Source organism: Haliotis rubra, unplaced genomic scaffold (assembly GCF_003918875.1).
Source record: "Haliotis rubra isolate DU_JTF1 unplaced genomic scaffold, ASM391887v1 Scf249, whole genome shotgun sequence".
Taxonomy (NCBI): domain Eukaryota; kingdom Metazoa; phylum Mollusca; class Gastropoda; order Lepetellida; family Haliotidae; genus Haliotis; species Haliotis rubra.
Window position 1 is genome coordinate 1217476 of NW_025766547.1, and position 22267 is coordinate 1239742.

The window sequence follows — 22267 nt, forward strand, 5'->3', positions numbered from 1 at the left end:
CCCTCCCCGAAAAGAAGGCTCTCTCACAGTCCCTGAACCACAATATTTTCACTACAGCCTAGCCCTCCCTGCAAGGAAGTCTGTCTCACACTCCCTGAACCACATTATTTTCCTTACTGCCCAACACTCCATGCAATGTAGTCTGTCTTACAGTCCGTAAACCACATTATTCCCCCTACTATCCATAGCCCTCCCTGCAATGTAGTCTGTCTCAAAGTCCCTGAACCACATTAATATTCCTACAGTTTATCACTCCCTGAAATGTAGTCTGTCTCACAGTCCCTGAACAACATTTTTTTAACCACTACTGAGCCCTCCCTGAAATGTAGTCTCCCTGAATTTTATTTTATATTCCCTACAGCTTATCCCTCCCTGTAAAGTAGTCTTTCTCACAGTTCCTGAACAACATTATTTTCCCTACTGCCCAACACTCCCTGCAATGTAGTCTGTGTTACAGTTCCCGAACCAAATAATCTTCCCCACAGCCTAGCCCTCCCCGCAATGTAGTCTATCTCACAGTCCCTGAACCACTTTATTTTTCCTACAGCCTAGCCCTCCCTGCGATGTAATCTGTCTCACAGCCCCTGAACCACATATTTTCCCTACAGCCTAGCCCTCCCTGCAATGTAATCTGTCTCACATACCCTGAACCACAATTTTTTCCCTACAGCCTATCCCTCCCTGCAATGTAGTCTGACTTACAGTTCCCGAACCACATTATTTTCCCTACAGTCTAGCACTCCCTGCAATGTAGTCGGTCTCACATATCCTGAACCACATTATTTTCCCTGCTGCCTAGGCCTCCCTGCAATGTAGTCGGTCTCACATACCCTGAACCAAATTATTTTCCCTACAGCCTAGCCTTCCCTGCAATGTAGTGTGACTTACAGTTCCCGTACAACATTATTTTCCCTACAGCCTAGCCGTCCCTGCAATGTAGTCTATCTCACAGTCCTTGAACCACAGTATTTTCCCTACAGCCTAGCCCTCCCTGCAATGTAGTCTGCCTCACAGTCCCTGAACCACATTATTTCCCCTACAGCCTAGCCCTCCCTGCAATGCTGAAGCCCTAAACGACGCCAGTGTAGATTTCCTGAGTTGTGAATCTCTCTTCACACTGGGCTTATTTTCAAATCAAATGGATTTAATTGTTGCTATAATAATTATATGTTATCAGGTTACTTGGCCTGTAGAGATAACAGACACCAGTACATGCTCAGTGAATATATTCCCTGCTGGACCTCATGGTTACCTTTTCGTGCATTTGCTAATAGTCACCGATACTATATTGTTTGCGTCTATTCTCAGCTGATGTGCTTATATTGACAAAAGTTTTAGTCTTTTTCTCGTGATGTGACATGTACGTGCTAACATCGAACTCCCTGAATGACAAATTCGCTAAAACTCTAATGCCAGTATCCAATGATACTATTCAAATATGTTGCTGACGGGCCCGTTTCACGAATCGTTGTGTAACTTTGTCGTATTCAGTCAAAATTACTGACAGTCGACGAGATAAGATCGCTGTGTGAAAGAAGGTCCGGATGAACAATCAACTTGGGTCATCCGAACGGATTCTAAAGAGATTCCGACAAGAAGACTTTCAAAACCATGTGGTATCGTCTCTCTACAACAAGCATCTGTTGGTTCCCCTTCACATCCCCCTCCCCTGCTGAAGATCAGTGCGATATATCTCTGGGGAAAGTCTATTTTGGTACATAGGATTGAGGAAACGCCTCTGTGTTGCCTCCATGGTCTACACACGAAGCGACTCCACTCACTGACAGACTCACGCCGATAGCTTCAACCGCTGAACCAGACTTTCTTGGGTGAGTTTAATTGTGTTTTTGAAACGAGACATCAGATATTTTAAAGACTGAAAGCAAGATGTCAGCAAATTCATCCAGATTTATCGAGTTCTGTTAAAATAGATTATTACTCCTATGAACTATTACAGATGTACAGTAGTATGAAAGGGAGGTAAGCGTGGAGTGACTATTCATCCCTATTGCCATCCACTGTTTCAGGCTACGCTTATCACCGTCACACAGTCAGTTGATGGATTACTTTGTAAAGCCATGTGATACATTATGCAGTTATTCACAAGTTGATACTATCACAGTCATTAGTCAGGTAATGTACCGTCAACACCCTGTCGTTTCGGCCTTTGCTATTTACAACCACATTACGATAGGCAATAGAACGTAATGTTTATCTTTGGGCCGTTAATGAATAATTACGCAATGCTATCTAAATACCACCGTGTCACCGTCAAGCCGCAGAAAGAATCCGACAGCAGCCGCATCTATCTGTGCTGGAACCTGGCAAGTATTTTGCAGATCAAAACTGATAGCTGGAATAGTTTCAAATACGTTCACATCTTCACCCATAGGCTTGTGGTGTTGAGTTCCCGGAGATGGATGTAAAGACGGTGCTTCTCTTCATTGGATGGACGCTCGGTAAGGACAATCTTTCATAGTGTGTGAAGGTATAATAATAATAATAATAATAATAATAATAATAATAATAATAATAATAACGATAAGTGCGGTTATAGTTCGCTTAACTACATTCACTCGTTGGATGTTCATAGCGCTAAAAATCCGCCTATTATTACCCTGGATAACCCAACCTGTCAGCTAGTGAGTCGCTATGCTATTACTCGCATGATATATCCCACCGGGTACCGAATGTCTGCTGGGTGAACAGTGGCAATTTTGAACAAACTCACTTGCTTAAGGTGAGACCACATGTGTCGCAGGTGCTTCGTTGTGGGGCAGGACTGAAGTCTGAGGAGTCAGGCTGCCAAACACGGTCACCCATCCAAGACTCTCCGCGCCCAACGTTGCTTAACTTCAGCTGGTTGTGACCTGAGCTCTGTGCACAGGACCACACGCCGCCACAGCGGTATCGCTTTGAATGGTATTTAAGTCATACCAGGGTTTATTAGCTTTGTGCAAGGCGTTGACCGATTTCTTGAATTCGCCAAGTAGTATGCTACAGGACCGCGAAGGATAATCAGAAACAATCTAGGCTTCTGTAAAACCATAACTGGATCCTGCCACTGTTAAGGGAAACAACTGACAGGTCACTGGTTTCAGCGACCATGTGGTGTCAGAAGTAATTTTAAATGTTTAAGATATAAGGCGGCTCCTACTTTCACATGTTGTTGTTTTCCATATCTATTCATAAAATACGTTCTGTTATGTCACGTCTCCTGGTCTTGCAGTTTCCCGAGTTTACCTTGTATTATGTATTCTTCGGTCCCCTGTTTATCTCTGTTACTATTCTGTTACTTCACCGTCCATATCTCACAATGTCATGTTTTTCCCCATCTCCTTGTTTGCCTGATATTGCCCTGTTATTTCTCACTTTCTGCACATTTCCTTTCCCCTGTTGTTTGATGTCTCTCGTATATTCCTGGGTGTCCGATCTCCTTACACCTGATGTTATGCTGTTTTTTCTTGTCTTTTGTATACTCCTGTTTATTACCCTTAAGATAAATTTGTCGAATTCTCATTGGTCAAGAGCCAAAGCATAGCAAACATTATTACCCTTAAGATAAATTTGTCGAATTCTGATTAGTTAATAGCCAAAGCATACCAAACCATGTAGGCGGATTTGCAAGGGTGTACGAACCGTGCACCCCGTGAAATATGTCATGTGACACACTACATGGGTTGTACGAATGACCTTGACCTTAGATGGAATGTGGCTTTCAAATGGCTGATCGCTTCGAAATTTTAGACTTGGCGTATACAATAATGAGTATAAACAGAGCAATAAAATTGTTATCATAATTTCTTATTTGTTTGTGTGAATAAATATATCCAAAAATAAAAGGTTTCTGTATTTCACTTGTCGTTTAACAAAACCTCAAATTCGATTTTTTATCATTAACTAAGCCATCCCGAGTGATCTCCCTTTATGACCGTTCAGGAAAAGTCATGGCGAAACGTTTTGCGTCTCATTCTTCTGCTGATTGAATGTTGTTGTTTAAAGAAAACCTAAAGAAAAAGATCTTAAGGGTAATAAATTCGTCACAGGGTGTTTTGAAAGGTTCTAATGGGACTGTAAGACCCTTGTAAATTCCGTATTTGCCTCAGAAAATATTTTGCGCCTCAGGAAATACGGAATTTACAAGGGTCTTGCAGCCCCGTACTCCCTTTCAAAACACCGTGTAACTAATAGTGTCCGATCTCCTTACACCCGATGTTATGCTGTTGTTTCATGACTCATGTGTATTGCCGTTAATGTTTTGATATTTCTCTTCTCTTGTGAATCTCAGATACCCTTTTGTCCTGGATATCCCCGTCTTTTGTGGATCTCTGCTCTATTTCCTGGGAGTTCCGTCTCCTGTCTGTCCCTGGTGATATCCTGTTGTTTCACGTCTCCTGTCTGTTCCTGGTGATGTCCTGTTGGTTCACGTCTCCTGTCTGCCCCTGATGATGTCCTGTTGGTTCACGTGTTTTGACTATTCTTGTTATTGTCCTTTTGCGAAATGACGTCATCAATAATTATACTAATAATTCATTTATATAGCGCCTAGTATCCATCTGACTAGTTGCTCACTACACACTGTTGTCAGATTCTGAATATTATGGCCCCGGATAACCCAAGCTGCCTGTGAGGCGCTAGAAGGTTAATGTTCACATGACTCATCCCACCCAGTACCCATTTCCTGCTCGTTGAACAGATCGAGGCAATTGTGAAGAAACTCACTTGTCCAAGGTAAGATTACATGCATCAAGTGTGCTTCGTTGTGGTGCAGGACTGAAGTCCTCGAGAATCTGATATTATCCCCGATATTGTTCTGTTGTCAGCCTCCGCAGCTTGCAATCCCAAACAACGCCTGGTTGCGGACTTGTTTCAAACTTACGACAAACGTGTTGAACCTTTTGGTCCTAACACCACCCTGGATGTGATAATGTACCTCACCCTTGTCGAGATATCTGACGTCGTAAGTGTATCTGGCCACAGATAGTTCGTGCATGTTGTGTAATCGAATAGGTGAAACACACACACTAAACTTGTATTCTGCAATAGTTAAAACGCAATATTTAAATGTTCAGTAAATTTGCACACGTCCATAGTTAAAACGCCACAGCGATACGTTGTATATTACAATAGTTCTGGAGAAAACTTGATATTTTTTACGTTAAATATTGAACAGTTCAATAGATAAGTGTTATGTTTACGTTAGACATTGAACATTTCAAGAGAAATAGTCATATAAATATTGAGCAGTTCAAGAGAAATAGAGATATGTTAACGTTACATATTGAGCAGTTCAAGAGAAATAGAGATATGTTTACGTTATAAATTAAATAGTTAAACCATTGTTTAGCACAGTTGTGTCGGAATGACAAGACATTTTAGTGACCACTTCCTTGACTTGTTAGCACGGGACATTGTTACTGAGTAACTGAATTTGTTTGTTGTCTTAAAATGATTCGGCTTCATCAATCAAAAATAAAGTCTTTTCTTTATGTTGGTTTATTTTTATATCTGGAGAGTTACGAACTGATGACGTCATAACAACTTTTCTATTATTGTAGGACGAGAAAAAACAAGTGCTGACTACAAATTGCTGGATATATTTGGTACGTATGCATGAGTGAGTGAGTTGGGTTTTACGCCATTTTGAACAGTACATGACAACGTACCAGCTTCGTGTGGGAATAAGCCCAATAACGAAATACTGGTAGTGGTTCGTGTCAACTGTCTTCAGTAGTATAGGGAATGGTGGTACGGGACCAGGCCCTTCCCAAGTGCTCAATTTAAAAATTGAGCCCTTGGTACGGCCCTGATGCCGTACCACCATTCCCTATACTACTGCTGTGGTGCATGCAAAATGTCACGAAAATCGGTCGGATAGTTTAGGAGATATTGTTTTTTGAGTGTCTTATCGTTAGGTGAGTGATCAGCAAGTATTATGGTAATAATTTTCACATCATTAACATCATCAAGGATGTTTGTTTGGTTTTCGTGAGGAAGTTTTCTCGGGCCTGTTGCCTCCCTTGTTCCACTAACTTTTTTTTCTCGTCTTTGCTGAATTCGGAGATTTTACGAGACTTGGTTCAAATCTCTTGTTTCATTCTGTGGTATTTGGTATCAGGTCCGTGAGCACCAACCTAAACTCTTCCTCGGATATTTTACTGTCGGTGAGCGCGCTGGAAATGTGACCTTCTATCGTGTTGAGCTTCGCTTTGGCTACAACTCTAATTTCGTCGTGTTTCAACACTTTACGTTGTTGTCGACCGAAAATAGTGTTTAATTGGTCCTCAGTCAATCGTTGGTGAATATACTTTATGCTAATAAAATGGAAATGTTCGGCTAAAAAAAATGTAATGGTGTGTCCATCCTGAATAACCTTGACTCTATCGAGGTTTGTGGTGGGGACTGTTGTTCCTAGTTGTACGTAAATACGACAGCATTAATATTCATGGTTATACCAGCGTATGTATAACGCATCCACAAGTTGCACTTTTTGTGCGGAGGCATCTCTGAGAAAAACTTCGATAATAAGGGTAGAACCTTGTATCGTAGGTACTCACGAGCCTGGTGCTGTGAGAAAGTTTTTCAGATACATCCATTGTTTTCCTAATCCCAGACGGGCGACCAGCATGTAACCCTTTTGATATGGCAGTGGTGTATCGTAAAATGCATTTTCCTCGAATCGAATAAACCTGTCCAGTAGAACCCCTTTGTTTTTTAGTTCGAGGACATTACGATTCTCATCTGTGATAAGATAGGGGTAGGTGAGGACGATGTTAATAATCCAGTTCAACTGAGATTCGAAGATGACTTCTCGTCGTTTGTACACATTGTTTTGTAAGTGCAACACGTACAAGGCGTTTTCCGTAACGGGTTGGTCGAATCCTCGCGTGTCCCCTAGATCGGAGAACGCGATGGTGGCTTGCGGAGTCACGTTTGCACTCATGACTGTATCCGTATGTTAGGAAATAATTTTCAATTGGTTTTCGGATAATTTCTCGGATGTGCACTTCAAGCCCAGTTCAATATGGCTACACCGGGAATATTTTATCCTAAAAGCGATGATATAAGTGCTACCGATCTCACGCAACCGAAGATCATGGTGGATGCAAAAGATGGTTTCCAACTCGATTCATCGATGTGTTTGAAAATGACGGATTTTCGGTCACAAACGTGAAAACGGAACACGCTTGGTTTCACAACCAGATGCAGTTTTGGCAGAATCAATTCAATTTCGCCATGTGGTGCGCCACCACCGGGTGTAGCGCGGCCTTTAACGACACTCGTCGCAATGTGTTAAGTCGGTCCATGTTCTATTTTCACGAGTACTACTGGATCAGCGTATCCTGAAAGAAATCAGCGCCCCGATTCCGCAGGATGCTGGATGGAATGCGGTAAACAATCCATACGATCGACGTGCGTACGAACGCGTTTGCGGTGAATTCGAACTAGATCCAAAGACGGTCGATTGGCGTTTGCCGGGTCTGAACCACGGTTTGGGCATTCCCATCGTTCACAACATGTCTCTCGTGAAAGCTAGCAAACTGCTGGCGAAAGATTGGGGTTATAAGTCGTATCATTACGTCACGACGAACGAGTGGAACGATGACTACATGACTTTCGACAACAGCAAGGATTACCACGCTTGGAGGTTTGAGCAGGGACCCATGGACAATTGGAAAATATTCATGCTGGACACTTCGAAAGGATTTACTCGTGCCGGTGTCATCAGATTGAACGATTTGATTCGAACCTACATGTGGGCCGTGCTGGGTGCGCAGTCGCAAACACGTTCCGGCATCTTGGGTCGTGAAGGAACGGCTTACGATATGCAGAAACAGTTCGTGGTCAACATCGAGGATGCCATCGCCAGACCGGTCGATCTGCCGAGTGCCATCGTACGAGTGCCAAAACGCGCTGGAATACACCCGGTCGAAAGTCGACTATGTGTTCGGCGCTGAACTGTACATGGCTCTGAGCGACATGCTACTGAGGATGAACCAAGTGGTGGGTTACAATAATGAAATCGTCATCGCGACCGCTGATCAAAAGCTGGGCTTGAACCCGGAAGTCAGTAATGCGAGTCGAGTCGTGCCGCACTACGAAACGGGAATCGTGGCACCGGCACCGGAAGTAGAACCACCACCACGACAGCAGCAGCAGCAGCAGCTGCCTCCGCACGTGCAGGCAAACAATCAGCGACACGTCGACCGCGAAACTGCTCTGGTGGTCGGCGAGATCGCGGTCAGACTGTGTCTCATTTGGTTAAAAATTCCTTAGCCGCGATGTACACCAGACCCGCCACGGCGACGACTAACGCCCACAGGTTTTGACCGAGCCACGTGACGGTTTTCGACAAGAAGCCCAGCAACCAGGACACGATGCTGCTCAAGATACCAGGCAGCGCTTTGGCGGCTTTGCCGGCCAGTTTCGCGAGGGATTCGCCGAGCGATTTCAATTGTTTTTTTATCCAGTTTCTGACATCGCCACCTCCCTGGGTGCTGGTGGTGTGCCTCCGCCGCCACCCGTCAGCGATACGACCAGGGCTGCTACGATGAAGCCCAAAGCCGTGAGAACGCTGGCGATGGTGATCCCTTGTTCCCAGAACAGAATTCGGATCCTGTCGGCCAACGTGGTGTCCTCGTTCAAGACTCGGTTGATGGTTTCGCGCACGCGGGTGATTTGCGATCGGAGGGCTTCCCGGTTGGAGGAAGTGGCTTCCAATTGGGTCCATCTCTCGTCTTCCAGGTTGCTCAACCTTTTCTCGATGCAACATCTGCTGGTCTCGTCTTCCACTTGTTCGAGTTTGGTTTTCTCATGAGCGATGTGCTCATCAATTTCGTTCATTTTACCCATGTTGTTCACGAGTTCTCCTCGCACGTTTTTTAAGGCTTCGTCTAGACCCCGAAGTTCCCTTACAGGAAATTCAAAACCGGGTAAGGGTTCGTTCCAGTACGTGACCAATATTTTCTCGATTATGTCCGACGCCTCTTTAGCGCGCTGGGGCACTTCTGCACAAACCACCACCACCGAGTTCGGTCATTACATTTTGCAGATCTCGAACGAAGTCGCCAAAGCCTTGGAACGCATCTACAAACGCAGTCACTTGACCTGGCCTACCGTATTGCAAGTCGATCCCGGACGCGAGTTCATGGGAGCCGTGGCGCAGCTGCTAGCCAAACACAAAGTATGGGTGAGACTTAGTATAGTGGGAGCTCACCACAGCCAAGCCATCGTCGAGAGATTCATTCCCACACTAGCCGAACGCTTGTTCCCGCATCAGTACTCGCAGGATTTGATGGATCCCGAAGACAGAAACACGGAATGGCGCGTGCGCTTGCCGCGAGTGGTGGATGCCATCAACAATGAAGTCACCAGACTCGTGGGCAAAAGACCCGTCGAAGCTATCAAAATGAAATCCGTCGAATCGTCACCAGCAGCGTGTCGCGATAAAACAGAGAAAACGTTACCGGACTGTGTCAGCGTTAGATAATTATACCAGCCGCGTGAATACGAGGGAGACAGCAGAAAACGCGCCACCGATCCGATATGGTCCATGAAAACGTACAACGTAGACCTGGTCGACATCAAAGACGGCGAACCAAACTTGTACTTCTTGAAAGGCGGGACACTGAGAGTATTCGTCAGAGAAGAGTTGATGATCGTACCCCGTGACACACTCCCTTACAGATCACCCACTGCTGAATATTTCTCATGGTTTGTGTGCTATGATATGTTACTGCGACCAAAAACCCATGCTCGCTCAAAAGTTAGTATCTACTAAACTATCCGACCGATTTTCGTGACATTTTGCATACACCACAGCAGTAGTATAGGGAATGGTGGTACGGGATCGGGGACGTACCAAGGGCTCAATTTTTATATTGAGCCCTTGGGAAGGGCCTGGTCTCGTACCACCATTCCCTATACTACTTCTTCCAATATGTACCTGAAACCGATGACCCTTAGGCGGGCCACGGGCCTTGTTCCATCGACAGGGAAGACATCAGGTGCCCAGTCAGACCAATAACACTTCTTCAGGCATTATGATGAGAGTATTTGATAGAAATAGTTCATCCTTGACGTACATTTGTATCCCTGAAAGCAAAATGTCTTAACTTGTCCTTTCTTCATATGTTTCGACCTACCGTAAAGAAGTAATTTTGTCTCCTCCAGGCTATATACAACGCAGTCGTTAACTGTCTAAAGCTGCTGGTCGGGTGTGGGTGTGTGTGTGTGTATCTGTGTGTGTATTTGTGTAGATGTGTGTGAGGTTGAATGGGTGATGCTAGATCAATCTAGAGACATAGTTTGAGGTGCATAGTTTAGTGTGTGTGTGTGTGTGTGAGAGAGAGAGAGAGAGAGAAGGGGGGGGGAGGGGGAGGGGCTCTTAAACTATTTACATCTATAGACTGAAAGTATTTGGTAATTTGTATTAATTTCCGGTGAAGAGTGGAAGTTAACGACATATCGTCAAGCAGACTAAACAACGCCATTCTGGAGTCAAGTGGAAACGTTGGCGTGCCGTACCAGGTCATCCTGAAGACGTCGTGTTATATCAACGTCGCATCCTTTCCCATGGATCAACAACAATGTCGGATGACGTTCGAGTCGTGGACATATCATGGCAATCAACTCAATATCTCAAATGGTGAACGAGGGGAAGCATCCTTATCTGAATACATTTCCAATGCGGAATGGGAACTGATATCATTTACAAAGAACCGGCAGGTCACGCATTACTCATGCTGCTTGGAGCCCTACATTACATTAACGTACACAGTTACCATGAGACGACGGCCCCTGTTCTTCCTGATGTATCTCATGATGCCCTGCCTCATCATCACGTTGGTGGCTCTGCTGGGACTCCTGGTGCCCACTGAATCTGGGGAGAAAGTATCTATTGGAATCACTTCTCTTCTGTCAATGATAGCGTTGTTGCTGGTTATTTCGACATTGCTACCACCGACGTCTCTTGCGATTCCTCTAATTGGTAAGTTGTGTTTTGTTTTGTTTTTAAAATAGTTTCAGTGAGTGAATGAAGTAGGGTTAACTCGCCCAGCTTGTTGTTGCCCTGTGCAGTGATTGCTCCACCAAAGACGACCACGCTTACATGCTCCCGGTTTAAAAGAATATTATAAAGGACACATTGAAATTGTGTGCATGAGTGAGTGGGTGAGACGGTGGGTGGGTGAGAAGGTGGGTGGGTGAGTGAGTGATCCTACCTCAACATCGTCATCGTTTTGGAACACGTTTGCCACGCCTTGGTGAAAATGGACAGCTCTCTACCTGTAGACCTGTCAGCTTGACAGCTGTGCTTCTTTCTGGTACCTCGTAGCATGACGTTGCTCATTCATTCAACATCAATAGAAACGTTATGTGGCACTTATGGTGACGTTTTCAGAAAAACAGTCAAGGTTTAATCCATCCCAGTAGTGGCCGCCCACCAGTAACGACCACACGTCAGGGCCGATGGATTCGAACCACGCACCTACAACACAGGTTCTAGCCAGCAACCCTTACAGTCTGTACCAAACCTGGTAGTAGAGGTGCATCGGTGAGAACAGTTCGACGGCGTCTTGGCGTCTATGCCATCCGTGTAAGACGTCCAACCCAACGTTCAATTCTGACAACACTTGTGATTGGGAGAAGGGGCCTCTTTACCGATCAATCACGTTTCTTCTTCAAGGCGTGGCATGTGTTCCAGAACGATGACGGCAGGTGTTTTCTGACTTGTGCACTTCTTAAGACTGCTTTGAGAGGAAACGTATTGATTGCCTGGTCTTTAAATGTGAACATTGCTGGCCACTTTGTTTTTCAAATATGTCACACGTCTTTCAAATTTCGTGAAATTTGAACAACAACTGCCCATCTTGGTCAAACCCCAAAATTCATTCAGAAGATCTCTAATGGAACAATTTATTTCACAACAAGTTTTGCCTCTGAGTATAGATGAATTTTCACGGAGTGTATCGTTGTATGTAATTTGTTAATAATGCTGTTTTGTTGTATCTCATGCACATCTCAACCGAATCATACCAATGGGAGAGAGTCCCTGTCAAATTCGTAACTAATGTGAGAAACTGTTTCACTGATTAATATGCGTGTCACAAAATCGAGACGGGTTTACACCCTAAAACACAATGATTTACCAAGTCAACACAATGCCATCTGTTTCTATGACTCCTACTGGCATAATATTATGCCCCCCATCAAAAATGTTTAATCTGGGTTTTCTCCCGCAGGTTGGTACTATGCGATCAATATCGTCATCGTGTCTCTGAGTATTGTTCTGGCCGTGTTCACTCTGAATATCCATCAACGAGGGGCGAGAGGACACAAACTGCCACGAAGTGTGAAAACTTTCTTCTTTAGATTTCTTGCTCGGATCCTCTTCATCAAAATAGACCTGCCAGAGTCTACCGACCAGAACATGGTATGTTTGATGTTCATTCTTTGGTAATGTAAGCTATTGTTCGCTTACGGTTGACGAAAATATGGGCTGTTACTGAGAGAGTTATCAATTTGTATTATCCATACAGTGAAACATAACCGAGTACATAAAAAGCATATGTTGCACACGTGTAATAAACCCTAAAACGAATTTCATTAGTCAGTTATCCGACCATGACCTTCATGACCCCATTGGAAAGTGGAACTACTTTTTTCATTCATAACGTTTTACTACAAATTTACAACGAATGTTCAGACCCGCTACTACGAGAAGGAACCAATTAAATGCTGTAAACCACAAAACGTTACAAAAGAACAAATTTTCACACAACATGTTTATTAATATGTGATTTCAAGAAAAATACAAACTTCATGAGTAAACATTAATTTAGATTTTGATTAACACAATCGCAGACGACAACAAGATGGCTTCTACCATCCCAGTCAACAATCTCGTTCAGATAGATGGGCAGCTAAAGGGTCGTGTTATCAGTGTTACACAACCTCTAAATTCCTGTAACGTGTTCGTTGTGCAAACCGCCAATGGTGTTAAAGAAGTTCCAAGATACAGAATTAGGAAGTTACCTGAGACTGTAACATCAGCGCATTGTGAAACAAACAGTGACATGCATCTACCCACGCAAGTACTCAATAATCTCCTTAATGACGATTTCTTTGATCAGCCTAAAGTCCAAAGATTTCGGGATGTTTCTGACATTGAAATACAGGATTTTCTTAAGCAAAGCGAAAACGAAAACACTGCCAAAAAGACGAAATATGACATTACTATCTTGAATTCTTACAAGTCTTCCATGCGCAATGAACACAGACAAATTCATGACATTCCTCCCATTGAGCTCAACGAAATTTGAACAAAGTTCTTCATGAGTGCCAGAGAAGTTAACGGTGAGGAGTATTGACCAGATATATTATGTGGCATGCTTGCGGGTTTTGATAGACATTTGAAGCAAGCCAATTATGGCAGATCCCTAGTGACTGATCCCGTTTTTGGACAAATGAAAACTGTACTCATGTCAAAACAAAGACAATTAAAGAGAGATGGAAAGGGTAACTTACGAAATAAATCTGAGGCCCTGACAGATGAAGAAGTAAACAAATTGTGGAATTCTTGGCAATTGGGTGGAGACAATCCTGAATCCATAATAAACATGCTGTGGTGGCAAAACACAAATCTACTTCAGGATGCGGTCTTGTACACCCCACCGCAATTTATGCTGAGGTGACATTTCACTTAAGACCGACACTGATGGAAGGGAATATCTTGAGATGTGCGAGAGGCAAACGAAGACACGGAAGGGTCCGATCCAAGAAATGGCGACAAACGGCTAACTAATCACAGTGCCCGCAAACATTTGATTCAAAAGTTGCAGGACAATAATGTAGCTCCCACGCATATCATGCAAGTGTCTGGACATAAAAATGTACAGAGTTTGAACAATGATTTACGCCGTTCTGATGCACAACACAGGAAGTGGGCAATCTGACCGGAAATCAGCCTGCCATGCTTTCATGCTCGCTTCGCGCGTCTTCACTCGTTCCGTCGTCTGAAGTTGTCTAAACCAAATCTACATCCCAAAGCATGTCGTACACAAACACAAACAAAGCCTTGTCTAGTGCTGTTGTTCACACTATCTTAGGAGGTCCAATATACAGAGGGACATTCCATATCAATATTGGCAATTCCTCTATGGCAGTGAGTGAGACCAAGCCCGTCACAAAACGTCGCCATGTTGCCCGCTGTCCTCTCAGTGACTCTTCTGACGATGAATAACTTTCCCATTAACAATGTTTCCAGTTCTACAATTCTTACAGTTACTTAAGTTGATAAAGATTGAATTTCAAGTCAAAATCTGTTTGTATTTTTGGTCTTTGTGCAAGAAAAGCTATTCAAAATATGGCGCTCTTTACTTAGGAGCAGTACACAGGGAGTTTACGTCCACAGTGCCGTATCACTGTATTCAAACGCGACCTTCACCTTTATGTCAAGCGACAGCAGCTGATTTCGTTTTACGTGGACTTTGTTGTTCAGAAATGAAAAGTTCGATACAAATTGATAATAAAGAAATTAACACACTCACTCTCGCTCGGGAAAAATGATTTTTTCTGACACTCGTTTCGTAAAAACAATATGCCACACTCGCTCGTGTATTAATCTCTATGTATTTTTTCTCGGTATATAATTCATAAGTTTCACACACAGATCCTAATTTCTGCTCATGACGAGGCTATGGATGCAGACAAACCAGCATCCACCATGACAGAGGGTCAGCCCGGTGGAGGGAATAACGTGGTGGATGTTCTCAACCGACTGCTCAACACAGTAGAGAAGGCCATGGATCTACACAAGAGGAGGATCACAACACAAGACAGCCTTGACGAGGCTACATATGAGTGGAAACAGCTGGCCATCGTTCTCGAACGCGCTCTGACTATCATATTTCTCATCGTCACTCTTTGTACGGCTTGTGTAATGTTCACACAGACTCACTGGTAGACCAGTGGCTAAAGTGTTTGTCAGTCAGACAGTGGACCTAGCTACTATTTTCATAAGGGTATAATGATATCTTTTTCTTTACAGAAACAACAGGTAGCCTTGCGGTTAAAGTGTCTGCTAGTCAGACATTAGACCTAGCTACTATTTTTATAAGGGCATAGTAAGATCTTCTTCTCTATAGAACCAGGAGGTAGCCTTGTGGTTAACGATCTTCCTATAATCTTCTGCTTTCCAGAACCTTGAGATAGTTTAATAGTTAAAGTGTTCGCTCGTTTATAAAGCTACCAAATTTTGAAACGGTTGAGTTTGTGAACTACACCAGTTAACGAATGAGTGATTAACATCGCTCAAGGATCAGGATTTCTGAATATGTTTTGAATATTTCATGAATGAACAAAATCAGCATTCGCATTTTCTCCTATGCTTTTCGTTTTAATGAAGAGTGAACAAGAATAGTTCAGACAATATCAGTATATCCCTGCTTGTTGTATTATGTGACAGTTAATTGTAGTGAACAATACGTATGACAATATCAGTATATTTATGCATATTGTGTTATCTGACAGTTAATTGTTGTAAACAATTGTTAATTGTTGTATTAGTTTGTGAATAATATGTCAGACAATATCAGTATAGCCCTGTATATTGTGTTGTGTGACAGTTAATTGTTGTAAACATATTGGTAGTGAACAATACGTCAGACAATATCGGTATATCTCTGCATGTAGTGTTCTGTGAGTGTTAATTGTTTTAACATATTGGTAGTGAATAATACGTCAGACAATATCGGTATATCTCTGCATTTTGTGTTCTGTGGGAGTTAATTGTTGTAAACATAATTCTACTGATTTTCAATGGCAGTAAATGATTGACATGTTAGCGTGCTAGTAAAATTGCCCACTGAGACTGCTTACTGGCAAACAAGGATAAGTTGAGCGCCGACCTGACAATTGACCCATATTAGCATGTATGAGTGCCGCCCACTGACGCTTGCCATTGTGAGCAAAGGGACCCAGGTTGTCCGCGATCAAGTGTAGTGCGATGGGTGAAGCACGTGGCCTGTCTCAGAAAACGCTGAGTTCGACAGTGGCAGGAATCAATTTCATCGTCATGCAATACACGTGCACTAGCCTACATCTGCTCTACCTTCTCACAAACCAAATGGGTTTGCTCATTGCCGTGCACCGCCTACTTCTCGTAAACGCGTTCTCTGCGCCGATCCAACTTACCCTTGTTTGCCAGTAGAGTTATCTGTCCCTAGTTACGTGCGAACATTGCAGCTTGGCGGAGCTTCAAGTAAAGATATATCGGCACAATGCGATAGCTCAGATAAATGAGTGAATACTGTCTTATTTGAAGTGCTTGTCAGAAGCTGTTTGTGCACAAGGACAAGCTTCACATGGTTACCTCCCGGCGTCTGTGGGGGACAGGGTTCAAGGCCGTTTGATTAATAATGCTCAACACATGCCTGAAAGACAAATGACAGAAACATTGATGTTCTGCAGTAAACGTTGGATGTTCCAATACGTTTTCACAGCCACTGGACTTACCATAGGAACGGCCAAAATCTGTAAAGTCATATTGGTCTAATTCTATTCACCCCATGAAACATTGTTCACTGGTCTCGAGGGGGACATGGGCTGATGTACCCTCGATGTTTGCTTATGATCCCTGAGCCCGAAAACGTATCGGAACAGTGTGTTGAGCATTATTAATCAAACGACCTTGAACCCTGTCCCCCACGGAGGTAGTAAACCATGTGAAGCATGCGAAGCTTCTGTACCACTTTACAAGTGTACCCTTGATGTTTGTTTATGTTCCCTGGGCCCGAGGGTACATCAACCCATGGCCCCGAGGGACCAGTGAACAACGTATTTATTTTACTGAACACCTTAATGTTAATTTTGAATTGTTTGAAGCACGGGTACACATGTTTTTGTAGCCATTGCTAGATTTTGCTGACAAGAAAAACAGATTTAGAGTTATCTCCCTTCGATCGATTTGCATTCGCAAAACATCGGTAATTTCCGTACATCATACGTGATTCAATGTTATTCGAGATAAAGAATTACTACTACGAAGTACCAAATGAGTTGACATTGACAGTGAAGTACTTTGAAATGTTACTCGCTTGAAAGCGGGATACATTGAAAATAATAGAAGAGCGCTCAGCCAATCAGAAAGCGACATTTATGTGTGAGGTAAGATAATACCCAATGTCCACACTTTGCAACGCTCGACGGTTCATGAAACATGCGTACATCATCATTTAAGTGTCAAACAGAAATTAACTCTGTTTATTAAAAACTTGTCAACACTTTCACTGAGCTTTCTATTGTTATGTCCTCTGTCTCTTCTTTCTACTATAAACTCACAATCTGAAGAACGCGTCCTGCATAAGATAATTTCAGTTATAAAAAACCTTGTAGAAAGACATCTATAATAATCCTTCAGAAACACCTTAGACTCATTATCACAAATCTTGAATCAGCTTACCTGCTGGCCCATTCAATATAAAAGGAAATGACTTTTCAGAAAATGATGAACAAATGAACAGTTATAAGACAAAATATTATGGATGTCAACTTCTTCTTTATTGTATATTCACAACGTTTCTGGGCTATTTCTTGCCCCTTCGTCAGGTGAATGCTAACTAACAGATATACAGGATGTATATACTAGTAATGTACATGAAACCAGAGTGATTTTAAGCATGTATATACAATAAATAGGGGATTATAAGATGAAAGAGAATAAAATATACAAAAGCAGATATGGTGTTGTTACAGTGGATTAAGTGGGTAAGTGATAGGAAGCCAATGAGTTCAATTGGTGTACAAAAAGTGATAGTGTAATGATATACAAAAGCTGGGATAAGATATAAAAGGGTGGCTGATAGTGTAATGATATACATAAGCTGGGATAAGATACAAAAGGTTGGCTGATAGTGTAATGATATACATAACCTGGGATAAGATACAAAAGGCAGGGTTGAGGCTGTTACAGTTGATTAAGAGGTGATTGGTGAAGCCACAACCTAATTGATTTCCCAGGCATTGGGTAGGTAAACTGCTTGATCCCTATTCATTTGTGGCGCTAATCTTTCGATGCTGATAGACTCCGAAATCTTGCGTCTTCACCAATCATGGATGTTCGATGCTATGATGGTTGTTGCTTGCCAGTCAATGGAGTGTGATTGATTGTTCACAATGTGTTCAGAAAGGGCGAAGGGGCAAGTAATAGCACAGAAACGTTGTGTATACAATAAAGAAGAAGTTGACATCCATAATATTTTGTCTTGTACTTGAATACCAACTTCTATATGCCTCTCAAGAACCCCTAAATGAACAGTTGTGAAGGTAGCAGCTTGACCGTTAGTTCTACAGACTTGTTTCTAAGTGTAGTCACGACTGGGTATTCTTTTATTATTCAATAGTGAATGTATAATTGCTTGACATTCCTCATGTTGTGTCATGATATAATGATATCCCGTTACTGTTAACACCAACATGTGGCTCCCTACCACTCCTGCCTTGCTGTCACCCCTGACTTACCTGACAAAAGATGGACCATATCGAGACTGAAGGGACTGGAAGATCGCTGAATGAAGCCAAGAAGAACATGCATTAACTTCACCGGTTTTCCGTTCCAGACACATCGCCTCCGGTCTTCATCAACTGCCGCTCTAGCCAGACTCATATCCTGAAACCAAACAAGCATCAACATCACGTGGCCAGAGGTCATGGCCGCAGATTCTCCAAACGGTGACTTCCTGAACGTGACCTTGACATCGAACCGGCAAGCCGGAAGAGCTTATCCAGCAGGGAACTACACGGTACACTACGAGACAACGGATAAGTCAGGAAAGAAGACGCATCCCTGCTACTTCGGCGTGTCATTATGGAGTACGATAACACATTGCGCAAATAGGACCAATAGGATATAAACGACAATCTGTATTGGAACGGATTCATAGATAGTTAAAGGTCCCAACTTTGACATATAATGAGATCCAAAGTAAATTGGAGGATTATATTGTAAGTTAACTATATTACATCCAAAAGCAAAACGAACTTAAAAGCTTATTCAAGGTTCAAATAATGCTTCTATATTCTGCCAGGTTTAACAAATTGATTTAAATTTGTTGGAAATAAGGCCGGGCAGGACAACTTAGGAATGGGCAGCGAGTCCTCACTTGACACAGAGAAGGAAACAAGCAACAAGGACATCATTTATATCATTTGAAAGTACTCGAGGAGATAAATCCAAAAATATAATGTACAAGTGTGTTCATGTGTTCATAAGCTCACAAATTGGCCCTGAAAATGCATTTCGGCAGAAATTGTTTTGTGCAGAACATTCTGGCAGACTTATTATTTCCTGCAGAAATTTATGGAAGAATTCTTTTTCATGCAGTCATATCTTCCACAATTTTTTAATTCAGCAAAAATTAGATTCAGTCTTAAATTTCTGAGTGAGTGAGTTTGGTTTTACGCCGCTTTTAGTAATATTTTCACGGCGGGGACACCAGAAATGGGCTTAACAATTGTTTGGGGAATTCAGCAAACCAGTAGACCCCACCGCCCCTTAACTTGGATCTCTTTGAATGATGTTTTCATAAACTGATTGTTTAAACCACACAGTAACTGTGCAATTCGTGCACCATGGAGAGGGTGGTACACCATACAGTGAATGTTACAAGCCTACATTTGGTGTTCCATCACATTTAGGCAAAACTGGCAACAGTTTATATACATTTTGTATATCTAACACCATGTTACCGCTTCCTATGAAATCGTCCTGTCCAAAGCATTTCTGGATAAAATACTTGTAGATGTGTTGTAATGTACTTTAAAAAAGAAAGAAGACTTTACTTGAAAAATGATTTTGATGAGATTAAAAAGGCATCGCCACAAAGCAGTTGAAATTGTGCAGCAAATAGCATGCACTGTCTGGCTATAAAAATCCAGATTACTTTCGGAAATCGTCATTCGTTTTGAAGGAGTTTCAAGGTCAAATCACTATGCCACGTCTTGACGCTGCAACACGGAACATTGCCATTGAAAGAATTCACGCTGGAGATTACCAATCTTCTGTTACCGGGCGTCTGAATGTTAATCTGAGCATGATATCACGCTATCAGCTCGTTACAAGCAAACAGGTATAACAAATGACCGTCCCCGTTCAGGTAGTCCTCGAGTTACCACTGCAGCCCCAAGATCGATACATTCGGGTACTACATTTGCGTGATCGTACTGCCATGGGTGAGAGCACAGCAGCCACGGTGCCTGGACTTAGGAGGATACGCAGTCTCATGCAGTGATGGCGTGTGGTCCTGTGCACAGAGCTCAGGTCACGAATCAGTGAAGTTAAGCAACGTCGAGCTCGGAGAGTCCTTGGATGGGTGACCGTGTTTGGCAGCTTGACTCCTGAGAGTTCCTAGGGCTTCAGTCCTGCCCCATAACGAAGCACATGTGATACATGTGATCTCACCTTAGGCAAGTGAGTTTGTTCAAAAATTGCCTCAGTTCACCCAGCAGAAAATGGGTACCCGGTTGGATAAAGTCATGTGACTATAACCTTCTAGCGCCTAACAGGCAGCATGAGTTATCCGGGGTAATAAGAATCTAATTCTGATTAAGCGCCGCGAGCAAACACTTGGTGTTTGGAGACTGTGCACTATAGAAGATGACTTATTATTATTATTATTATTATTATTATTATTATTATTAACTGTAGGTGACAGGTTGAGAGAGATTGGATTGAGAGCCAGGAGACCCGACGTCGGGCCCGTGCTACGTCGTCACCATGGCGCTAAACGTCTCCGTTATCCACTTGGATGTATAGACATTTCTTTCTTTTAAACTGATGTAAGAATTCATGTACTAAATTCTATTTGTGGACGAGTTATTCATGTTTGAAAATACAACATTATCGCAACAGATTTCTTTTTTTGAACAGTAAATATTATTTTGTCTTCATGTAGACGTCACTGTCAGTAAACGCGTCTTCCGGGCGATGAAGGTTCACTGTATCTGGTAGCTCTGTTTTACCACCTTGACATTGCGTGGTCACTATCCCTTTTGTTCAAAATCTGTTTTAAGTCAAAATTCATCCATGCCACTGTTACTACAGCTCCTTGTCAGCCAGGAACTTCTTCATCTGACGGCATTCAACCGTGTACTCCATGTCCAAGAGGGTCGTATCAAAGATCACCAGGAAACAATAGACTGTGACCTTTGACCTAAAGGTTACACAACCAATGCCACAGGCGCTTCAGGGTCTACTGACTGCTGGTGTCTGAGCACAATATGGAATACAGGATCATTGATGTACATTGCGGCGTCATTTCTGCTATCTGATGTACATATATCCTCGTGTTCAGTGAAATACAGATCAACTATATTCACACAGTGTGGTGTTTGTCATTGTTATTTAGACATAAAGAAGCCGTCTTACCGGAAAAGACTTTAAAGAGGTGTTGAAAATCCATGGCATAGCTATGTGTTAGAAATATGTAATAAAACTCTGGGAATAGTTTCAAAATATATCCCTTTATTTCATTTGCTGAAAGAACAAAATGATTGTGTAAGTTGATGTCATGTATGTTGTGTTATAATTATATATACACACAGCTGAAAAGGCTGCCTTGTGCCCACAGTGCTTTGTGTCATTCAGATTGTAGTGTTTTCAAATGGTTTGAGTGGAGGTGATGAAACTGAAAAATTGTCCCCAACACCATGGTGAAGCTGAAACATTGTCTCCATCACAATGGTGAAACTGAAACATTGTCTCAAACACCATGGTGATGCTGAAACATTGTCTCTGACACCATGGTAAAACTGAAACATAGTCTCTCACACCACGGTGAAGCCGAAAGATTGTATCCAACGCCGTGGTAAACTGAAACATTTTCTTCAACACCGAGGTGAAACTGAAACATTGTCTCCAACACCATGGTGAAACAGAAACATTGTCTCTCACACAGTGGTGAAACTGAAGCATTGTCTCTAACACCATGGTGAAACTGAAACATTGTCTTCAACACCATGGTGAGACTGAAACAATGTCTCCAACACCATGGTGAAAGTGAAACATTGTCGTCAACACCGAGGTGAAACTGAAGCATTATCTCCAACACCTTGGTGAAACTGAAACATTGTCTCTAACACCATGGTGAAACTGAAACCTTGTCTCCAACACCATGGTGAAACTGAAACATTGTCTCTCACACCATGGTGAAGCTGAAATATTGTATCCAAAACCATGGTGAAGCTGAAACATTGTCTCCAACACCGTGGT

At 42.7% G+C, this 22267-nt stretch overlaps 2 protein-coding genes across 2 annotated transcripts in view; both read left to right on the forward strand.

Annotated features, from left to right (window-relative positions):
• The first annotated feature begins 1549 nt into the window (after positions 1–1549).
• Positions 1550–22267, forward strand: part of LOC124279272 (neuronal acetylcholine receptor subunit alpha-10-like) — a 143275-nt gene continuing 122557 nt past the window's right edge. Inside the window, exon 1 of the mRNA XM_046715096.1 lies at positions 1550–1829. The gene's annotated coding sequence lies outside the window, so the exon portion shown is untranslated. The remainder of the gene's footprint in view (positions 1830–22267) is intronic.
• Positions 7858–16115, forward strand: LOC124279257 (CHRNA7-FAM7A fusion protein-like). The gene is made up of 4 exons (XM_046715075.1): positions 7858–8168; positions 10449–10990; positions 12243–12433; positions 14672–16115. Exons 1-4 carry the CDS (start codon positions 7858–7860, stop codon positions 14963–14965), a joined length of 1338 nt encoding a protein of 445 aa, XP_046571031.1. The 3' UTR covers positions 14966–16115.

Excerpts from the sequence above, each read along its gene's own strand:
- LOC124279257 (XM_046715075.1), top strand. The coding sequence starts at position 7,858 with ATGCCATCGCCAGACCGGTCGATCTGCCGAGTGCCATCGTACGAGTGC. Across the intron at positions 10,991-12,242 it reads TCTTGCGATTCCTCTAATTG|GTTGGTACTATGCGATCAAT; the intron begins GTAAGTTGTGTT and ends TTTCTCCCGCAG. Across the intron at positions 12,434-14,671 it reads AGTCTACCGACCAGAACATG|ATCCTAATTTCTGCTCATGA; the intron begins GTATGTTTGATG and ends TTTCACACACAG.